We start from the raw sequence: 17,623 nt of genomic DNA on the forward strand, positions 1-17,623 counted from the left end.
TAAAAATTTTTTTCTCCAGAACTTTTCGATATCTCAAAGAATAGATTTTAAATGTGAAGAAAAAATCATCAAACGCAAAGTTCTGTTTTTTTTAATTGCTTTGGCATTTGTGGCACCTCAAAAATGTTGGACCCTAAAATCGTATTATGATTGAACTATTTGTTATGGTCTAAGCGACGATATAAGGTCGATCTTCACCCATCTGATAACCAGATGAGACATATTTTTTATGAAATTTTATTGATTTTTAAACACTCCTATCAGAGTTTTTTTTTCGAAAAGTGTTCGTCGATATTTTTAATTAAATTAATTTTAATCAATTTTCTGCATGAACGGTTTTTTCGAGACTAATCTATACCATTATTTTCGTAATTAAATTATCTTTGTTTAATACCAATTTTGATTGGTTAACAGATCGGTGTAGTTACTTATACTGACTTATCTGTTCATATGGTATGAACAGATCTACACCAAACTGTTAACCAATCGAAATTGGTATCAGAAGAAACATAATTTATACAAAAATAATGGTATAACTGAAAAAACCGTATCATAAAAGTATTTAAAAATCAATAAAATTTCCTATCTAATATCGTCTCTTATACTATAATGCAATGAATTGTTATTTAAAAATTAACAAACGATTTTCAATAAAGGAAAAATAAATTTTACATCCATGAGACTGCCCTTTAATATCAATTTGAGCAGCCATTTTTATTTTTTTTAATTAGAATTATTTTTGTACACTTATAATTATTAAAAACAAAAAATTGTTAAGGTAGCTCAAAAGAATTAGAATTATTTATTTAAAAAAAAAAAAAAGAAAACTCTTTCAAAACGAATATTTTTTAAAATATCGTCTCCAAAATCCAACACAAAGAATCATTTTTTGAGAAATTTAACTCTCAAATAGCTTCAAAAAAACAAATTTATTATTTCTGGAATATCTCCTGATATTTTGCAATTTTAAGCAATATCTTATAAATTAGGCATCTAGTCGTCAAATATCCGTATCTATTGACAATTAAATCTTTTAGTTATTTCCTTCTAACTCTTATGAGCTGTTACATTGTCCCCGTTTTTTAACATAAATCAAAATTTAAAAAGAAGCTATTAAAGGTTTGTAAAGCAACATATTTTTTAAAGATTTCACAAAGCCAGTATATAAAATTTTTAGTATTTATTTCATTTTGAAAAAAATTTTCACCAATATAAAAACTAATCGTTAAAAAGCGAGCAGGAAGAGCTATGGCGGTTTATAAAGAAAACATAACGGCATGGGGCATATTTTTTGGATAGCCCCTTGAAGAAATCAGAATATGGATTTAAACGATAATTTTAGGATATTTTTTATCAGTTATCGAATCAACATCGAAGTAAAGACGAATTCAAAATAAAATTCTTTGGTGTTTATTATAAAAAACAGCCGAAAACAAGTTAAAATACATTTTCAAGATTTACAACTTTCTAAACTTGATATAAAAACAAAAAAAAATCTCAAATATGTAAAACTTTACAAAAAAATAATCACAAACCTATAATAGCTTAAAAAATTTAAAGATGTTACATGTTACGAATTTCAGAATTCTATGCGATTTTTTAAATTTTATTATGTCGTAATATTCCAAGAATTATAAAACCTATTAAATAAAATTGTATTTTTGAAGGGGAAATCCAGCCCTAGAAAACTTGTATTCATTACTTTAACTCTCATGCTGGAGACCAGACAGTTTTGACACCCCTCCCAAGTCTTGATTCGTCAAGTTTCATAAAAAATTTTGCAACGTTAGTTTAGTTCGGTTTTTTTGTTCCAAATTAAAGTTTTTACTATGAACGTGTTTCGTACGGTTTCTTAATAGCCCTGGAGCCCGTGGCATAAATCACTATTATTTAACGATAGGTACAACATGGACTAGGTGTGCCAGGGTTAATTTTTTATTTTTTATTGGTGTGACAGACATTTTGGTCAAGTTTTGAGTTGTCACACCGAGATGTTTCGAATTAGAACTCAAAACAAACGATTAAAAAAAAAAGTATATCCGCGAACAGAGTAAAATTTTATTGGATTTATATATTAAAAATCGGTGTGACAGACCTTCCTGCCACAATAAGAGCTGCCACAATAATTTTCCTGAAAATAGATAAAATTTGCAATAAAATGGTCTCTTACAAATTAATTTCCACAAAAGTGCAAAATACTTGTAATTATTAAAAATGTAAAAATTTATAAAAAATATTTCTGCCAGGATAAACCCTGACACACCTAGTACATATTGTGCCTATTGTTAAATAGCATTCTAATTTAAATAGGCCCCGCTTCTAAAGTATTCCCAACTACAAAATATTCTTGAAATTCGTAATTTTTAAAGCCAAAAAAAATCAAACTTTGATATTATGCTACAATAAATTTGGGACAACCCTGTTAAAAACGTTTCTAAATAGATGCGATAAAATATAGGGAATGATTTTTAATATTCTTTCGTGAATGAGAAAATGAAATTTCTTTTAGAGTCGTAGATATTAACGATAAGCATATTATTTCAATCTTGGGAGAAATTTTTGTATCAAACTTAGCTTAGAACTCAGAATTGGCTAAAAATGGTCCTTTACAATTAATTCCCCTTATGCCGCATATATTCAGAAACAGTCTTGTATTATATAAAACAAAATTTTATTTCCTATTTACAAAGTTTAGAAATAATTTTTTGAAAACAAACAAAATTAACACCACATCAGTCCAGTCATATTTTTAAGTTAAAATTACACACCAAAAACAGGCCTAAGCCCCCAAAAACTGTTTATGAAACAAGTTCTGAAAACGACTTAACATAAGCTTCATGTAATTTTGTAACAAAATCTGGATCATTTCTTAACATATAAATAAAAGCTTGATGAAATTGATTCCTAGTTAACGGTTCTGGCGGGGGATCGACCGACGATCGATTTGTAACAGCTGATGCCACTGTAGTAAACATAGTTGGTGGCATTAAAGCTGGTGCTGTTGAATTTTGTCGAATACTCGGTGTCAACGGTTGTTCCGGAGATGTTTGTAACCTTGCAACGCCACTTTCAATTAAATTCACACTAGCTTGTACCGAATCTTCTACAGCGTCCGCTGGAGTGGCTGCCCGAACTTGTTTCTCAATATGCTCAACACTATGCGCGGGATTATTAAATATCTGTTGGAATAATGGTTCACTTTTACCGGTGCCCCCACTCGCTTTTGCAAAGAAATCCATAACACTTTGCGATGTAACATCTGGTGGGACAGGTTTTGTTGATGAATTTTTAAAATCCTCTTGCGCTTTCGTTAACATACCAAAGATATCGACACCTTGTTGAGGAGTTGACATTGTTTTTGTTTCAATTCGTGGCACTTCCTCAATTAATTTTTCTAATAACGATGCAATTCGAACGCACTCTTCTTTATCGTAAAACCATATGCCGTAAATACGAAATCGTGAATTTCGATATAATAAAAACGGTGCTTGTAATTGTAAATCTAATTTTTGTACAACCGGTTCAACTAAATTGTTTGTATTCAATCTATTCATAATAATTATACTGTTTTGAGGTTGTCCATTACGATTGTATACAAATAATGCACCCTCAATTTCTGTTTTTTCCCATTTATTTTCTTCACGATTAAATGAATATAATGCCACGTGCGATGCCGTATCAATAATATCTTTAACATATGGATCTACACGTTTTAAAGCCGTAACATTCATACGCAATTCTGAAATGTCAGCCATTTCGATACTTTGTCAGCTGTGAAGTTATATACATCAACTCAAACTCAAAACAGATAACAGTTAACACCAACTGTTTGTAAACATCACTAACCTAGTAGTTTTTAATGCAAAAAATTATTCTCCAATTTTATTTAATTAATTTTGTCTTCGAATAACGTTAACTTTTATTTATTTGGCTCACTTTTGAAAAAAAAAAATTAATTTTTTGTTATTTCCAAAGATTGATGAATTCTCAATTCACTCCTCTCATTGCTCATAACCATGAAGAAGTGTATCAATTATCAAAATAACGGATTTATTTTGAAACTAGCTGTGAACTACCCGCTTCGCTAGGCAACTTAAAAAATTTTAAATACAAAGATTATTGTCAGAGAATATATCATTACTGATATAGTCTCTTTTATTGTGTTATAACCATCCTTCACTTCTTCATGCCGTCACTATCCTCCTTTTGTTCACAATTTCGTCGATTTTATTATTTTGGCGCGGAACTATAATTTTATGGGTTCATAGAAATAGATGAGAAGTATCTAGTAAATTTTATAAAATTTGATAAATGCCCGATAGAAGAGTTCTGTCGACGGAAGTGAAAACTTAAAACTTTGGAATAACTGCGTAACGACCGGGCCTTTGGCCTGCCTGGAGATTCGGTGTGTGGAGTGAAGCTCGCTGCGCTCGCATATAGCTGTAATAAAAACCTACTCGCAATACCTGAATAATAATAAATAATGCCTCAATACTATTAAAATAAAAGTTCCTATTACGGAAATAACTTAATTTACATTTACACTAGTTATTTAAAAACCTAAATATATTAGTATTCAACCACTCTTATTGACCAAAATAAACAATTGACCCTGAACCAACCATGTGTTACGATTTTCAGTTGCGATTTGAGGAAATTATGATAGAGAAAAAAATAATTTCGTTCATGTTACAGTCTGTGGCATCGTAGCGCCTAAACGGATGGATTTTGTTTGGTTGGAAAGGTAATTTAATGAAGAATGTTCTTAGCTATGTTTCAAGTGCCAGTTTAGGATTCTGTACCCGGAACAACTACAAAATAGATCATAATCCTCAAAATCGGTTCAGTTTGGAGAAGGCTCTAAAAAAATGGTAATTAATGGAGAGTGTTCTTAGATATGTTTAAAGTGCGAGTTTAGAGTTCCGTACCCGAAAAATTCGTCGGGGGTTTTTTAAATTTTGTAAATTTCACTTGTTTTCTGTTCGTTTTGGTTTGGAGGACGATGAAGAAATTTTTGTTGGTTGTTAGAGACAAATGACTGACATCAGACTTTTTTGAGGTATTGTATTATCGATCTACATTTACTTAAAAATTTTATAATGTTAGGATTGCCATCTTTTAAAATAAAACAAACAATGAGATAAGTGTATATAGACAATTAGTATACTTTATTTTGTACTTAAAAGAATTGTTACTTAAAATGACTAGCTTATTCAAAAAAAAAATATACACCTATAAAAATAAAATAACAACTGATTAATAATCAAAATTTAAATACTGATACTTTTAATAATCAATCACTGCATTTTAACTAAACACTTTTTATAAATAATTATTGTATATGGTGTATCATATAAAACGTTTTGAATTTCTAATCAAAGAAACAGTTATTGATTTAAAAAATAAGAGTCGAGATACGATAAGGTACTTAAGGTAGTAGCTCCGCGGTTGCAAAAACTACGTTAAGATATTGGAGGGCCTCAAAATACAAAAAAATTAAGACCTAAAGATGTATTTGCTATTCAGGGAGGCAGCTTTTAGCATACCTTGTGGGGATGCATTATGACGTTTTAAATGATACACTCCCATTACGTATAATACTTTTAAATTGAACAATCTTTACTTACTACCTCTTATAATAATACCACCATTTTGATTTTTATAAAATTATAACAAAATTAGTAACTTTTTTTTTATTATTATTTGTTATGTTTAGTATATGACAATAATCTTAAGAACTCATGACGATTTTGATTCGCTCAGAGTTGGGTACAATTTGTAATCAAATTTATGAAGTCGATTTTCATTTGTAACAATTTAAGATTGTTCTATGCTAGAATTAAAATCGTCATAAGCACTTTAGACCACAACAGATATGTCTTTTATAAGGATATTCCATTATTGCTACTACATGAACATTTATTTATTAAAATAATTTAGTGAGCCTTTACTTTATTAGTAATTTATTAATTACATAAATCAGTGTCAGTGAATAAATTTTTTCTATCGCTTTGAGATTATGTTAGAGTTAAGGTATATTTTCATTCTAGCGCTTGACGCTGAGTTTGAGCGTCAAATTAAGTCACGTTGTTCAGTTTAGGCCGTGCTGTCACTTGTAAAAAAACTTAGCGTCACATCAAGCTCAACATAGTTTATCCTTTTTTCTCAGCATTGATTTTGACAGTTGAGGCTAAATAAATTTATATTCAACTATCGAATAGATATAACAATTTAAAATTGTTGGCTCTAATAAATCTACAATTGATAATCACATGCACCAACCATTATGGATATAGTTGTTTATTTATCATTACCTTGTATTTTATAAGAAAAAGAGGATAGGAAATTACTTTTAGTATGCGATATATCGACTTTCGATATTAATAAACTTTTTTGTCGCTCATTTTTACAATTTGACGCAAACGCAACAATTTTTTTTTCAGCTTGGTGGAACCATAATTTGACGCTCAAAGCCAGCGTCAAACATCGTCATGAGGTTACATCCTTAAAAAAACAATTACGCCATTTTAACCACTTCAAAGTTACATTCCACATTAATTAGTGAAATTTTTCGGGAGGGTATTTAACTTCTACTATTAGATTAAAAATGGTGTCATTTTTCAAATTCCCATTATAAGAACTTTAAAGTTTATTGATCTATAGGTCTGGATTTAAATCATTTGAACTTCAAAAATCGATGTTTTGCGCATAATATAGAATATTGCTATCTTACTAAAATAATATTACACTTAAGATATCAAAAATATAAATGTAAACGAACTTTATGCAAGCTGGGACTGTAAAAATTATACTAATAATTGACCAAAATTTTTGTTTCAATTGTTCATATTTTAACACTGACACTGACACATAGACTTGTACAAAATAGACTAATAATTAAGTTTTACATTCGAGATTGCATAGTCATAATGTCTAGCCAAGTAAATCATTTTTATCAAATTAACTTGATTCAAGATCAAATAGCAGTTTTTTTTTGTCTAAATATATTTTTTCACCATAGAAACAAAATAACAAAAATTGAAAATTATTATTATGTCAAATATTTTTTTTAGCTTTTGACAGTTAAAAATGTCATTTTTTTGAAATTTTTAAATAAATATTTAGATAATTAAAAAAAACAATAAGAGTGTAAAACTTCTGAACAGGTTGTTTATCGAAGATGTGGGTTCTTATTAATAATGATAGATAGAGTGTCTATTAGCTAGAAAGACCAATACCAATATTCATTGACTATACAACTTGTTTAATGCGTCACGAATTTCGAAAATTGGAAGAAAAATGAAAGATTGTCCTTTTTGTATTTATTTAGTAGCATATTCGTTTATTGCATGACGCTATTATCCAACATTTCGATGTTTAAATATTCTGCATAAAGTTAGCAGTCTATATTTTACATACAAGTCTATGCATTGATATTAGTTACATACATTTTGCTAGAAGCATCAAATAATGATTCTAAATAAAAATGAGTTATTTACTATCATTTTGTTTACAAATTTCATCGACTTGTGGCGATTTCAATACTTCTAATGGATTAGATTGATTTTCAAATAATGGTTTGATTAGTTCCCAATTATTACGATTTTGTATTGCTTGATCCACTAAAATTTGCGCATTTGGAAATAATTTTGCGAGTAAACTAAAAATTAAAGATATTGAATTAGATAAGATTTTTTGCTTCATCCATGGCTTTAATAGATTTGATGTCTTGTGCATTTAAATGTTTCGTAGTTTTGCTCAACAAGTTCTCTGAGGCCTTTTAACTACCCATTAAGCGCATGCGTCTCCACCATTGTTTCGGACAGACAGTAATAAGTTGAACAAAGATATAAGATATTTGTTATTTATTTTATCACATTAGTTTTTTGACATACTGTCCGAAAAAAGTAATCAATTTTTAAAATAAAAGGTATATTCAAAGAACTTGTTGATCCTTGTGACAAGACATAATTGAAAACAAACCTATAAACTGGAATAATAATTGAATTAATAAATTGTATTTGAAGATCTGGTATTGAAGCCTTTTCCCTATCCATCTGTTCGGATGGATTTTTACCCATTGATTTTTCTAAATCGCCTTGTGAAAAGAACTCTTCATATATGAGTACAGCCGTATTTCTCGTTACAGACCAAACCTGAAAAGAAAGTATAAATTTCAGAAAGGTTAAATTTTATGAAGAATGGAATTCTAAAAATTAATTTCCTTACCTTTGTTTGCTCACATAAATCACAGCATGTCATTAGAAGACTTAATAATAATAATCTTTGTTGAGTATTTTCAGGATTAAAGCCACTCTGAAAGAAATTTTAAAACATATTATTTATAGCAAGATTTGCTTGTTGTATTTATAGATTGAAATGAGGCAGGTGTGTATTTAGGGCATTCGATCTTTGTCTTTATTGGTCTTGTCAAGCGAATAAAGAGGGCTAATACGTCAATTTGAGCCATTGCCCACATCCTTCCGGGTTGATTTTCAGAAAAAATATAACTTTCAGTAACTTAAAAATATAAAAATACTTACACAAAGCGTAGCTTCTTGTTTTGTATACTGTCGCATATGCTGAGCTAAATCCGTTGACAATATATTTAATTTTAATAAATCTAAAAATTTACTGTATTCATGACCTTGTAAACCGTCTAAAATGTTGCATCCCTAAAATTGAAATGTTGGATAAAGCTTATGGTTCGGAAGCAAGTGAAAAATTTCATATCATGTTAAATTATCGATCTCTGATAAACCGGAAGGCGTCGATTTGTTTATGAATAAGTCATTGCGTATTTTGTAACGTACCGATTGCTAGGATCGAATCTACCAAACGTAATTGTTATGTCAAAATTGTTTCAAAATTTGATTTGCATTTTCTGGTTTGAGGTACCGTTAGATCATTTTATTTTTATTTTTTATTGGATTTTTCAATTAAACAATTGTTTTTTGTCCACCAAATTTGTTTTGCGTCGGGTCAAGCAAATCATTTTTATCGAATTCATTTGATTTAAGATCAAATATCAGTTTTCTTATCAAAATAATGTAGTCCACAGGACTGTACCCTTTTTTATAAATGATGAATACATACTTGAAACTTCGTGAGTAGTTTTCTTTTGGTTAGTCTACCAAACTTGTTCTCTACGACTTTTTTCGAAAGTGCTGCGTTTTCAAATGAGCTTGATAACTTCATATTTAAGCTATCGGTCTGAAAAAAGGTAGCGAGGAATTCGTCGGACACTATGACCATTTGATAAGCTATATATGGTCAAACAAATTTCCCGTTGCGTGGGTTTCTATTTAAAACTTCAGTATCTTTTAGCTGGAATATCCAATACCTTCCGTTGGAGGTCGATAACCTTAACAATATATTGCATGAAATTCAATCACTAGCTCCCCAAGTATAGAACTCACGTCAAAAAATAATTTTTGAATTACCTCCGTATTTAATATACATATTGCTTGTGATAAATGATGCCGTTCCATAACTGAACCTTCACTACTATACAAACTAGCTAACACACTTTCAGATTTCTGTTGGAATGAATTATTAGTGCCTCTATGATCTAAATCATGACACAGGCATGACGTTATTAATGCAAGTCCTTCTATATTCCTAAATTTTTTTTTGTGTATTAGGTATAATTTATTATTTTAATATTACTAAATTGGATCATTTATAAAAGATGAAACAAATGATTTGAAATGTTCTTTTACAGGTCTTAGAACTAGAGATCGACTCATTGAAGATATTTCAACGATATTCACATTAAGGTATTTTAAACCACATGATACTAAGTCATTTTGCAAGAAATATTCCAATGAGCTATAAATGTTAAACGTTGTCGATATTTAACTCCTGAAGGGTGGGAATCCATTCTATTTAGAAAATGTTTAGGAATATTTTTAGTTCGCGTTTCTACTACCGAAAGTAACATTGGGATGTTCTGAGCCTTGGAGACTACATAAGGGGAGCTGTCAAAAATAAGATGTCAGTAGTGTTCTTTTTGCATCGGATAATGGAGTGAGTGTAAGGCGCGAGTTTAATTTTAAAAATATGACGCATTTATGTTGTATTTCGTTCATATGTGTTTGTATTTATTTCGTGCAATGTACTTCGGTGCAAAAGAAACACTATCGACGCTATAACTTCTGCTATTTCGTTGAAAAATTTTTTCAATTCTTCCGTAAGGGTTAAATGTACTTTTGTAGTGCCCAAGATTTAAGCCCAAATGAATGTAATTGACCGTTTAGCGTAGCGTTGGTATAATATTTTTCTTTCTAATATGTCGCACTCTCTCTCGCTCCGATAGAAATATCTTAAATTGAATCATTTTCTAAGACTTATCACGTAAGGGGTTTTATGCAATACATACTTGCGCATGCGTTTCATAAAATTTTTTCTAATGAATAGAACAAACAAATTTTTCATTATATGCCAATTTTACTCTCAAAAATGAAGTAAAATGATATTTTTCAGAATTTCAAATCATTGTTTCTTCTTTAACATTTACAAAAGGCCTCGTGCAAGCTTAAAATAGTGCGACTTTTCATAGTAAATTTTAATTATTCTTTGTTTGATTAATGCCATGAAAATAATTATTAAAAAAATTGATACGAAGTATTTAGTTTCTTTTTTTAAGTAAAAACATATATCCGTTTCAGTTGTAAGTCAAGGAATTAAAATCTATTACACTACTGGTATGGAAGTTACCTCCGCGGTCCACAGGAGTCCCGAACGGTACACATAAAAATCATTCTTTGTATTAAATACATTCCCCAAACTTAATTCCCTTTGACATTATTGCAATTTTTAGCTGCCTAAAAGTATTTAGCTTCTAGGCTCCTCATTTCCACTGGGCATTTGTCAAAGGCTTCGCGGTCCACAGGAGTCCCGAACGGTACACATAAAAATCATTCTTTGTATTAAATACATTCCCCAAACTTATGAAGTATTAGTATTATGCTTCTTTTATCGGTTTTATATAATTGAATTGGGTTCAATTGAACATTGAAAGAAATGAATTCGCCTAGGGTAAACTAAATGCTAATATATTTATTTCGTGATAGAAAAATGAAATATTTTTTTAACACATCAATTTTTTCATTCATTCTTACTATGAAGGATAAAGATAAGGAGAACTATCTTAAATAGCAGTTAAAAAAAAAAAAATGTCTAAAATAACAGTTCTAAAACGGACTAGAATGGCGCTTGTGTAGCAAAAGGAGTTTGCTATTAATTTCTCAATCCTTCTCTAACAACTTGTTTAGATCTTTATCTTGCTCTTATTTCTTTGAATACTTCTTTTAAAACTTTCACTTTTGCTACAGCAACGCCACCCTTATTTGCTGCTTTTCGATGGACACATTTTATATACATAGTTCTTATATCTTCTACCGTCTATAACTTTTACACAAAGAGTGAGCCTGCCTCTTTTCTATATGTCAGTAATGACTTTTCTATGTCTATGTGGGGGCATAGAAAAAGGAGTGTGTTATCGATCTAATTGGCAAATGAAATTTTACAAAAAAAGGAGGCTCGTGTTATTTATGCGCAAAGGATCCGTAAAAGGTTAAAAACGGCCTTGACTTTGACATTACAGCGATTTTTAGGTGCCTAAAAATGTTTAGTTTTAACATCTTGCTCGAAACGCTTTGCAATTAAAAAAAAAATTGTCAGGATACCTACGTTAAATATTTATTCTGTATTAAATCAAAATTAATAATTGCTAAATATGCAAAATGTGTAACAGTGAATGCATGCCACCAATTATGATACGGTGTATCACGATATCCTTTTTGTACATGCAATATAAATCGTATTAATATCTCTTTTTTTATATGAAATGTTTCAATGAAACCAAGTGTTTCATACATTTTTAATACATAACATATTGTTTCATCATCGGGAATTTCACGTGGTGAAAAGCATAGTGTATTAAAATCTGTATGCGCATGGTCATTTTTACAATTTAATACTCTTTTTATATCACTGTTACTAACCTAGAATAGAAAAACAGTTACGTTATTGGAGGGTTACTAATTTTTTTAAATAATTGATTTGAAGACATTGACATAAAATTCCAAACTTCGTTACGGTGCCTCTTAAATAAGTCGAATTACGGAATCCTTCATCCATACTCTCGCGGAGTATCCTCACCAAAGTTAACTGAAGTGGAGTGTTGCCTTTGAATGGTCTATAAAATACTACCTTTTTAGCAAAGTAGGGCAAGGCAAGGTGAGGACATGCAAGACACCACAGACATAAATGAATGGAAAATGCCCACAGCGCTCGAAAATAACTAGCTTGTAACAAATAAAATAACGCCTGTAAATAAACTATTTTCATTATCCTTTGATTTCTCCCTGATAACGAACGCTGATACTGTAAACAATTATTTACCTACAGCAAGTAAAATAACGCCTGTAACATAATCTTTTAATCTTCCTTCGATTACGCCCCGATGACCAGCGCTGTGACTATTTTCCTTTCAATAAATACTTATTATGAATACTGAAACTAAAATGGTTTGAAATTTTGAGTCAGTGCTTTCCAGTTTATATAATGAAACTCATTTCATTTGCATTTTTAGAAAATAAATAGATACCTAGATCCTAGATCTTAATTGATTTATTACTCCTATTTCAAATGGATACATTTCAGAGGAGCTTTTATCAGATTGAAAGCCATTATAATACATAAAAGGAGCACCGCCGATAGATCCTTAGCACCAAGACTAAGGGGTCCTATGTGTCCTTCCTGAGATGGATCTAAGCTTACGGGCCCAAACGTTCTAAACCTAATGCCCTACGGGTTATAACATGTATGGAGGTTTCATTCTCTTCGATACAAATGAAGGTAGTATTTCAATCGACAGTGTCCTGTTAAGAGTCCCTCCACCCTTCTCAAATGTACTCTAGTGAGTTCCAAGCGAACACAGTCGAATGGCCTACTTGTGGTTATGCACAATTTGGCCTGTCTTGCCCTGCGAAATGTCCCAGTAATCAAGATATTGAAAACCATATGCAGAGTTTTTATTCTATTGAAAACGTTGATAAAAAAAATTCAAATTCACGACTTGAAAAGATTCTAAATCTGCAAATGAAATAAGACTTATAAATCTTTCTTTTCACCTTCATGTGATAAATCATTAATTCATTTGACAATTTACTACGCGCTTGAGCGTCTTGTATTTTCTTATACACTAAACTATGCATTAGTGAGATGCCACAATAAATACTAAACGCTAGTGCAACTTCTTCATCGAATACATCAAAATAAAGGCCATCAGTTTTATTACAAAGTTGAGCAACACCTAGAAAAAATATTATTAATAAAAAAAAGAAAGCATTGAATTTAAAAAGAATCTAATAGTGAAACAGAAAAATCGCTCTTTGGAAGTGATTTTTAACAATATCTTAAAAATTACGCTTCCAATCATTATTTCTCGGTTCGATTTCAGGCAATTTCTTAGAAAATACTTGTTTAATGGTCAAATAAACTGAATTTGGTTCCTAAAATACAATAATTGTGTTCATTTAACGATTAGAAGAGTATTTTCTATAATATCGCCCGAAATCATGTATGAAGTTCAATATTTTGGGGTGATTATCGCCGACAGCTCAGGAATTACTAGTTTAGTCGCCAAAAGAACTTGATTTTTGTGACTTGACGAAGATTTTTTAGATTCCCGTCATCATTTCCGACCAATAACATTCTCTGATATGATAAATCCTAATTTTGAGACTACTTCAACTTGTCTGCAGAGCCAAGCATTTTCAATTTAATATTCTTACGAATAATTTTTACCTATTATTCCTTGTTCGTCACGAATTGGAAAACACAAAATATTTCGTGTCTTAAAACCAGTTGTTTCATCCATCCCTTTAAAAAATAATGGATGTCGATATGCATCACGAATATTAAAAACTTTACCAGTTGCGGCCACGTGTCCAGCAATACCTTGACCTTTTGCAATACGCACTTCTTTGCACATCTACAAAAAAAACCAAACATCTTGTAAAAATAATAACCGAAATTTATGGTATTCATAAAAAGATATTAACATCTGTGTGTGAAACACCATCGAAAACTTTTGCCACCAAGTGTACATGATCTGGATCCAATAAGAATAACGAACATCGTTCTGCTTTCGTTAATTGTCGTGCTTCGGACATAATTTCTCGTAATAAATCGTTTAAGTCACCCAAACGTGAAAATAATTTTCGTGCAACTACCAGTAACGATTGACATTGTCGTTTTAAACGACGCTCTTCTTCAAACGACAGTGTATTTAAGATTGTAGTTAGACAATACCTAATAATTCAAAATTATTAAAATTTTAATGGTTTTGAGTTGTTTTAAATCGTTTTCTTAAGCTGGGGTTGTTACACCACTAAATAATACCTAAATGTCTCCTCGACCAATTTTGTATAATGCTGTTCTGTATTATCCTCTTTTTTAGGATCATAATCCACGATACAAGTCAATAATGAAACTGTTTTGCTGATTGGATGGAATACAGGTACTGTTAAATACGTGGACGTTTCTGGTACGACATATCGTAACAGAGTTCGTAATTCTGGATGTAAATGCATTTCACCAGACGTCGATGATTGTTCGATTTCAGTGAATAATTTACTTGTAATCTGAAAATTTTTTTATAATTAATAAAAAAAATGCTAAACTACAGAAGTCTGTACTAAAATAAAATTGTAAAAGAGTGTAATACAGGACAAGTATGGTAAAATTCCCTAGGGATTTAATAAAACAAAGAGCCTAAATTTTGTTAACGATGAGTAAACGTTTTACTTTAACCATTTACTTTTCTTAGAATTTTTTTTCTTGATTGATCAATTTTTCTGATAAGAAATAATAATTTCATGATTTGAAATTCGGCTGAAGTAGATTTGAAGATGGAACCTTTATTCTCTTCAATTTGTTGTCAATATCGTGATATTTTTTACCTAAAAAGGACGCCTGACAAGTATTTACTGTATCTTAGTTAATGAAGAATAACAATTTTTAATTTTTCGCGTGATTTTTTGATTATCGAAGCCAGAAATTAATTTCTTTAAAAATATTTTAATCAAGAATAAAAAATCAATTGTCTCAAGTCAGATTAACCCAAAATCATCCTGGAATCACATTTCAGTACTTAATTTATAAAAATTTCGAACTGATACTAAATCAAGACATCGATAAAATTGTTATTAAAATCGGCGCCAAAAAATTTTTAAGACTATTTCAAAGGCAGGGGAGCATAAGTATACTTGGAACATTATGGTTTTTTCTATGTAAGTTTCGATAAATTTTCAAATCTATTTCCCACCTTAAGTTGATTGCTCCAGCCGGATACGGAAACAAATTCAAACAATGGGATCCTTAGTTGACGTAAGTAGGTAATGAAATTTGAATTTTATAGTTATTGAGAAATTATGTTCAAAGGATAAATTGTTGTGGCAAATGAAGGTGACGCCCATATATTTAATTATAAATAAAATTAATTAAACTTTACCGGAAAACGCATTTCATGATCCAAAATACGATCTCCAACTGCTTGTACAAGAGCTTCTTCTGTTTCACATAATATTGTAATAAGAAACACCACTCCCGCACCGGTTTTCTTTTGAAACTAAAATTCAAAAACAGTTCATATGACCTACCTCAAAAAAAAAAAAAAACCAAATAAACCGTTTCATTGATACCTACATATTTATTAAGTTTAATCTCTAACGCAGCTGAATGATTCCCCGTTAAACTTTGGCACAAATCAAGTATTTCAAATGGATCACTAGCAATAAAAGCATTCGATGTAGATTGTAAATCACATGAATTATTATTTAATTGCGTCGGACAATGAGCCATTTTTCTATTCTGATAAAATTCCGAAAAAAAAACACTCAAAAAAAAATCTCTCTTAAATCATGATAAGATAGATGATAAAAAATATTTTGTGGTTTAATCTTTTAAGTTTCAAATTTTAATTGTAAAATAATAATTAATTTTATTAATCATTCTCTGTGACGTAATAAAATATGTGGTTTGAATATTCATTTCTAATTTACAAATATAAAAAAAACTAGTAGTAATGGCCTATTTGACCATATTTGTAAACGATAATTTTCAATTTTATTTTAAAATTTAATGTATTTTTATGTGAATTTATTAACATTTTTGAAGATAAAACAATGTTAACAAACAGATCTTTTGTAAATGATATTTATTTAGCCGGTGTTTTTTTAGTTTCGTGTTTTTTATTTATTTTGGTTTTGCCTGTTTTGACAGTTAAAGTATTTGTTTATATTAGAAAATAAAATCAATTGTTTGGCAGATGGCAATCATTTTGGTTCTTAACTTTCATAAAATGGTGGTTAAAATCTTAACTACTTGGGTTATTCCAAGTTATTCTTTATGGTAACGTTCATTTTGATATTTTCCATTAAATGCAGTTCGAGTTTAAAACTATAGATGACACTCTGGTTCAATAATTGTGCTCTTACAGAGTGTCTTAGTTTGACCGTTCTTAACTATCGTAAACATAAGAACATTATTGTGAAAAGTTACTTGGATTCAAATACTGATTTATGCTAAGCATGTAGCTAATACCACATTCGAATGTTTTTATACCATGTATATGAAATATACCAAGGTATACTAAGTTTTGTCCCAAGTTTGTAACGCTTAAAAATATTGATGCTATGAACAAAATTTTGATATAAGTGTTCATAAAATCACCTAATTGGTTCATTTCTGGTTGTCTATTTGTCTGTCGTCTGTCCGTCTGTCTTCACGATTACTCAAAAACGAAAAGAAATATCAAGATGAAATTTTTATAGCGTGCTGATGACGTAAAAAGTGTGGTCAGTTCGTAAATGAGCAACAAAGGTCAATTGGGTCTTGAAAACGTTAGAGATAGAACAAAAGTTAAAGTGTAGAAAATGTTCCTTATAAAAAAACAAACAACTTTTGTTTGGAACATTTTTTCGTAAACATCACTGTTTACCTGTGAAAGCGCATATTATGCGCAAATTGTATTATTATATGGGTATATCAGCCATATGTGTGTGTCATGTATGTATGTGTAATGTGACCGAGTAATCAACGTCTATACATGTTATTTCAACAATTAACTCAGTCAATTGTTTCTTTTCACTTGTTACTTACTTTGGGACCCAGAAACTACTTACCACGCTTCGTAAATCCAACACGATATTTGTACAGGGTGGTCCAAGTTGTAACAGTAGGACTGATTGCAAACCCAATATCTTTACCGCTATTTGTCGTAATTTATCACCAAAGACTTTAAATCATGAATAATTCTTAGCTCATACTAACAATTTTCCAAATTCTCTAAGCAGGCGTTTTGGCAATACCTTTTCAAAAAAATTTGAACGCCCTATATATAGAAAAGGATGCTTTCTTGACTTTGATTTATAATGAGGAATTGCCATTATTTTAAGGTTATCTACCATTTTACATGAAATCCTGCTATTATAACTTGGATCATTCTGTATAGAGCTAAAAATTCATTACTTAAAGTAATTTATTTAACAAATTTTATGATAGTTTTTTTTTCGCATCATAAATGTAATAATTATGTTGTTTACAAATTAAA

General features: G+C 30.1%; 2 protein-coding genes across 2 annotated transcripts; both read right to left on the reverse strand.

Moving 5' to 3' along the window:
* Positions 1–922: 922 nt before the first annotated feature.
* On the reverse strand, positions 923–3,783 carry LOC123294773 (mRNA-decapping enzyme 1B). Its single transcript, XM_044875914.1, has one exon. It carries the CDS (start codon positions 3,753–3,755, stop codon positions 2,799–2,801), a length of 957 nt encoding a protein of 318 aa, XP_044731849.1. The 5' UTR covers positions 3,756–3,783; the 3' UTR covers positions 923–2,798.
* A 3,352-nt stretch (positions 3,784–7,135) lies between these two features.
* LOC123294774 (cGMP-dependent 3',5'-cyclic phosphodiesterase-like) lies at positions 7,136–15,899 on the reverse strand. Its single transcript, XM_044875915.1, has 12 exons — positions 15,718–15,899; positions 15,524–15,640; positions 14,413–14,654; positions 14,073–14,322; positions 13,816–14,002; positions 13,140–13,321; positions 11,695–12,008; positions 9,444–9,621; positions 8,544–8,675; positions 8,230–8,316; positions 7,984–8,156; positions 7,136–7,660 (listed from the first exon to the last, which is right to left on the reverse strand). The coding sequence occupies exons 1-12, from the start codon at positions 15,871–15,873 to the stop codon at positions 7,492–7,494; spliced, it is 2,187 nt and encodes a 728-aa protein (XP_044731850.1). The 5' UTR covers positions 15,874–15,899; the 3' UTR covers positions 7,136–7,491.
* Positions 15,900–17,623: the final 1,724 nt, after the last annotated feature.

This window comes from Chrysoperla carnea, chromosome 3, assembly GCF_905475395.1.
Source record: "Chrysoperla carnea chromosome 3, inChrCarn1.1, whole genome shotgun sequence".
NCBI lineage: Eukaryota > Metazoa > Arthropoda > Insecta > Neuroptera > Chrysopidae > Chrysoperla > Chrysoperla carnea.

What these genes read in the sequence shown, in the direction of transcription:
- LOC123294773 (XM_044875914.1), bottom strand. Translation starts at nt 3,755, where the DNA reads ATGGCTGACATTTCAGAATTGCGTATGAATGTTACGGCTTTAAAACGT.
- LOC123294774 (XM_044875915.1), bottom strand. Translation starts at nt 15,873, where the DNA reads ATGGCTCATTGTCCGACGCAATTAAATAATAATTCATGTGATTTACAA. An exon ending in ATGGTGTTTCACACACAGAT is followed by an intron (nt 14,003 to 14,072) that starts GTTAATATCTTT and finishes TTTTTTTTGTAG; the next exon opens with ATGTGCAAAGAAGTGCGTAT. An exon ending in ATTATTATTCCAGTTTATAG is followed by an intron (nt 7,661 to 7,983) that starts GTTTGTTTTCAA and finishes TTTAATTTTTAG; the next exon opens with TTTACTCGCAAAATTATTTC.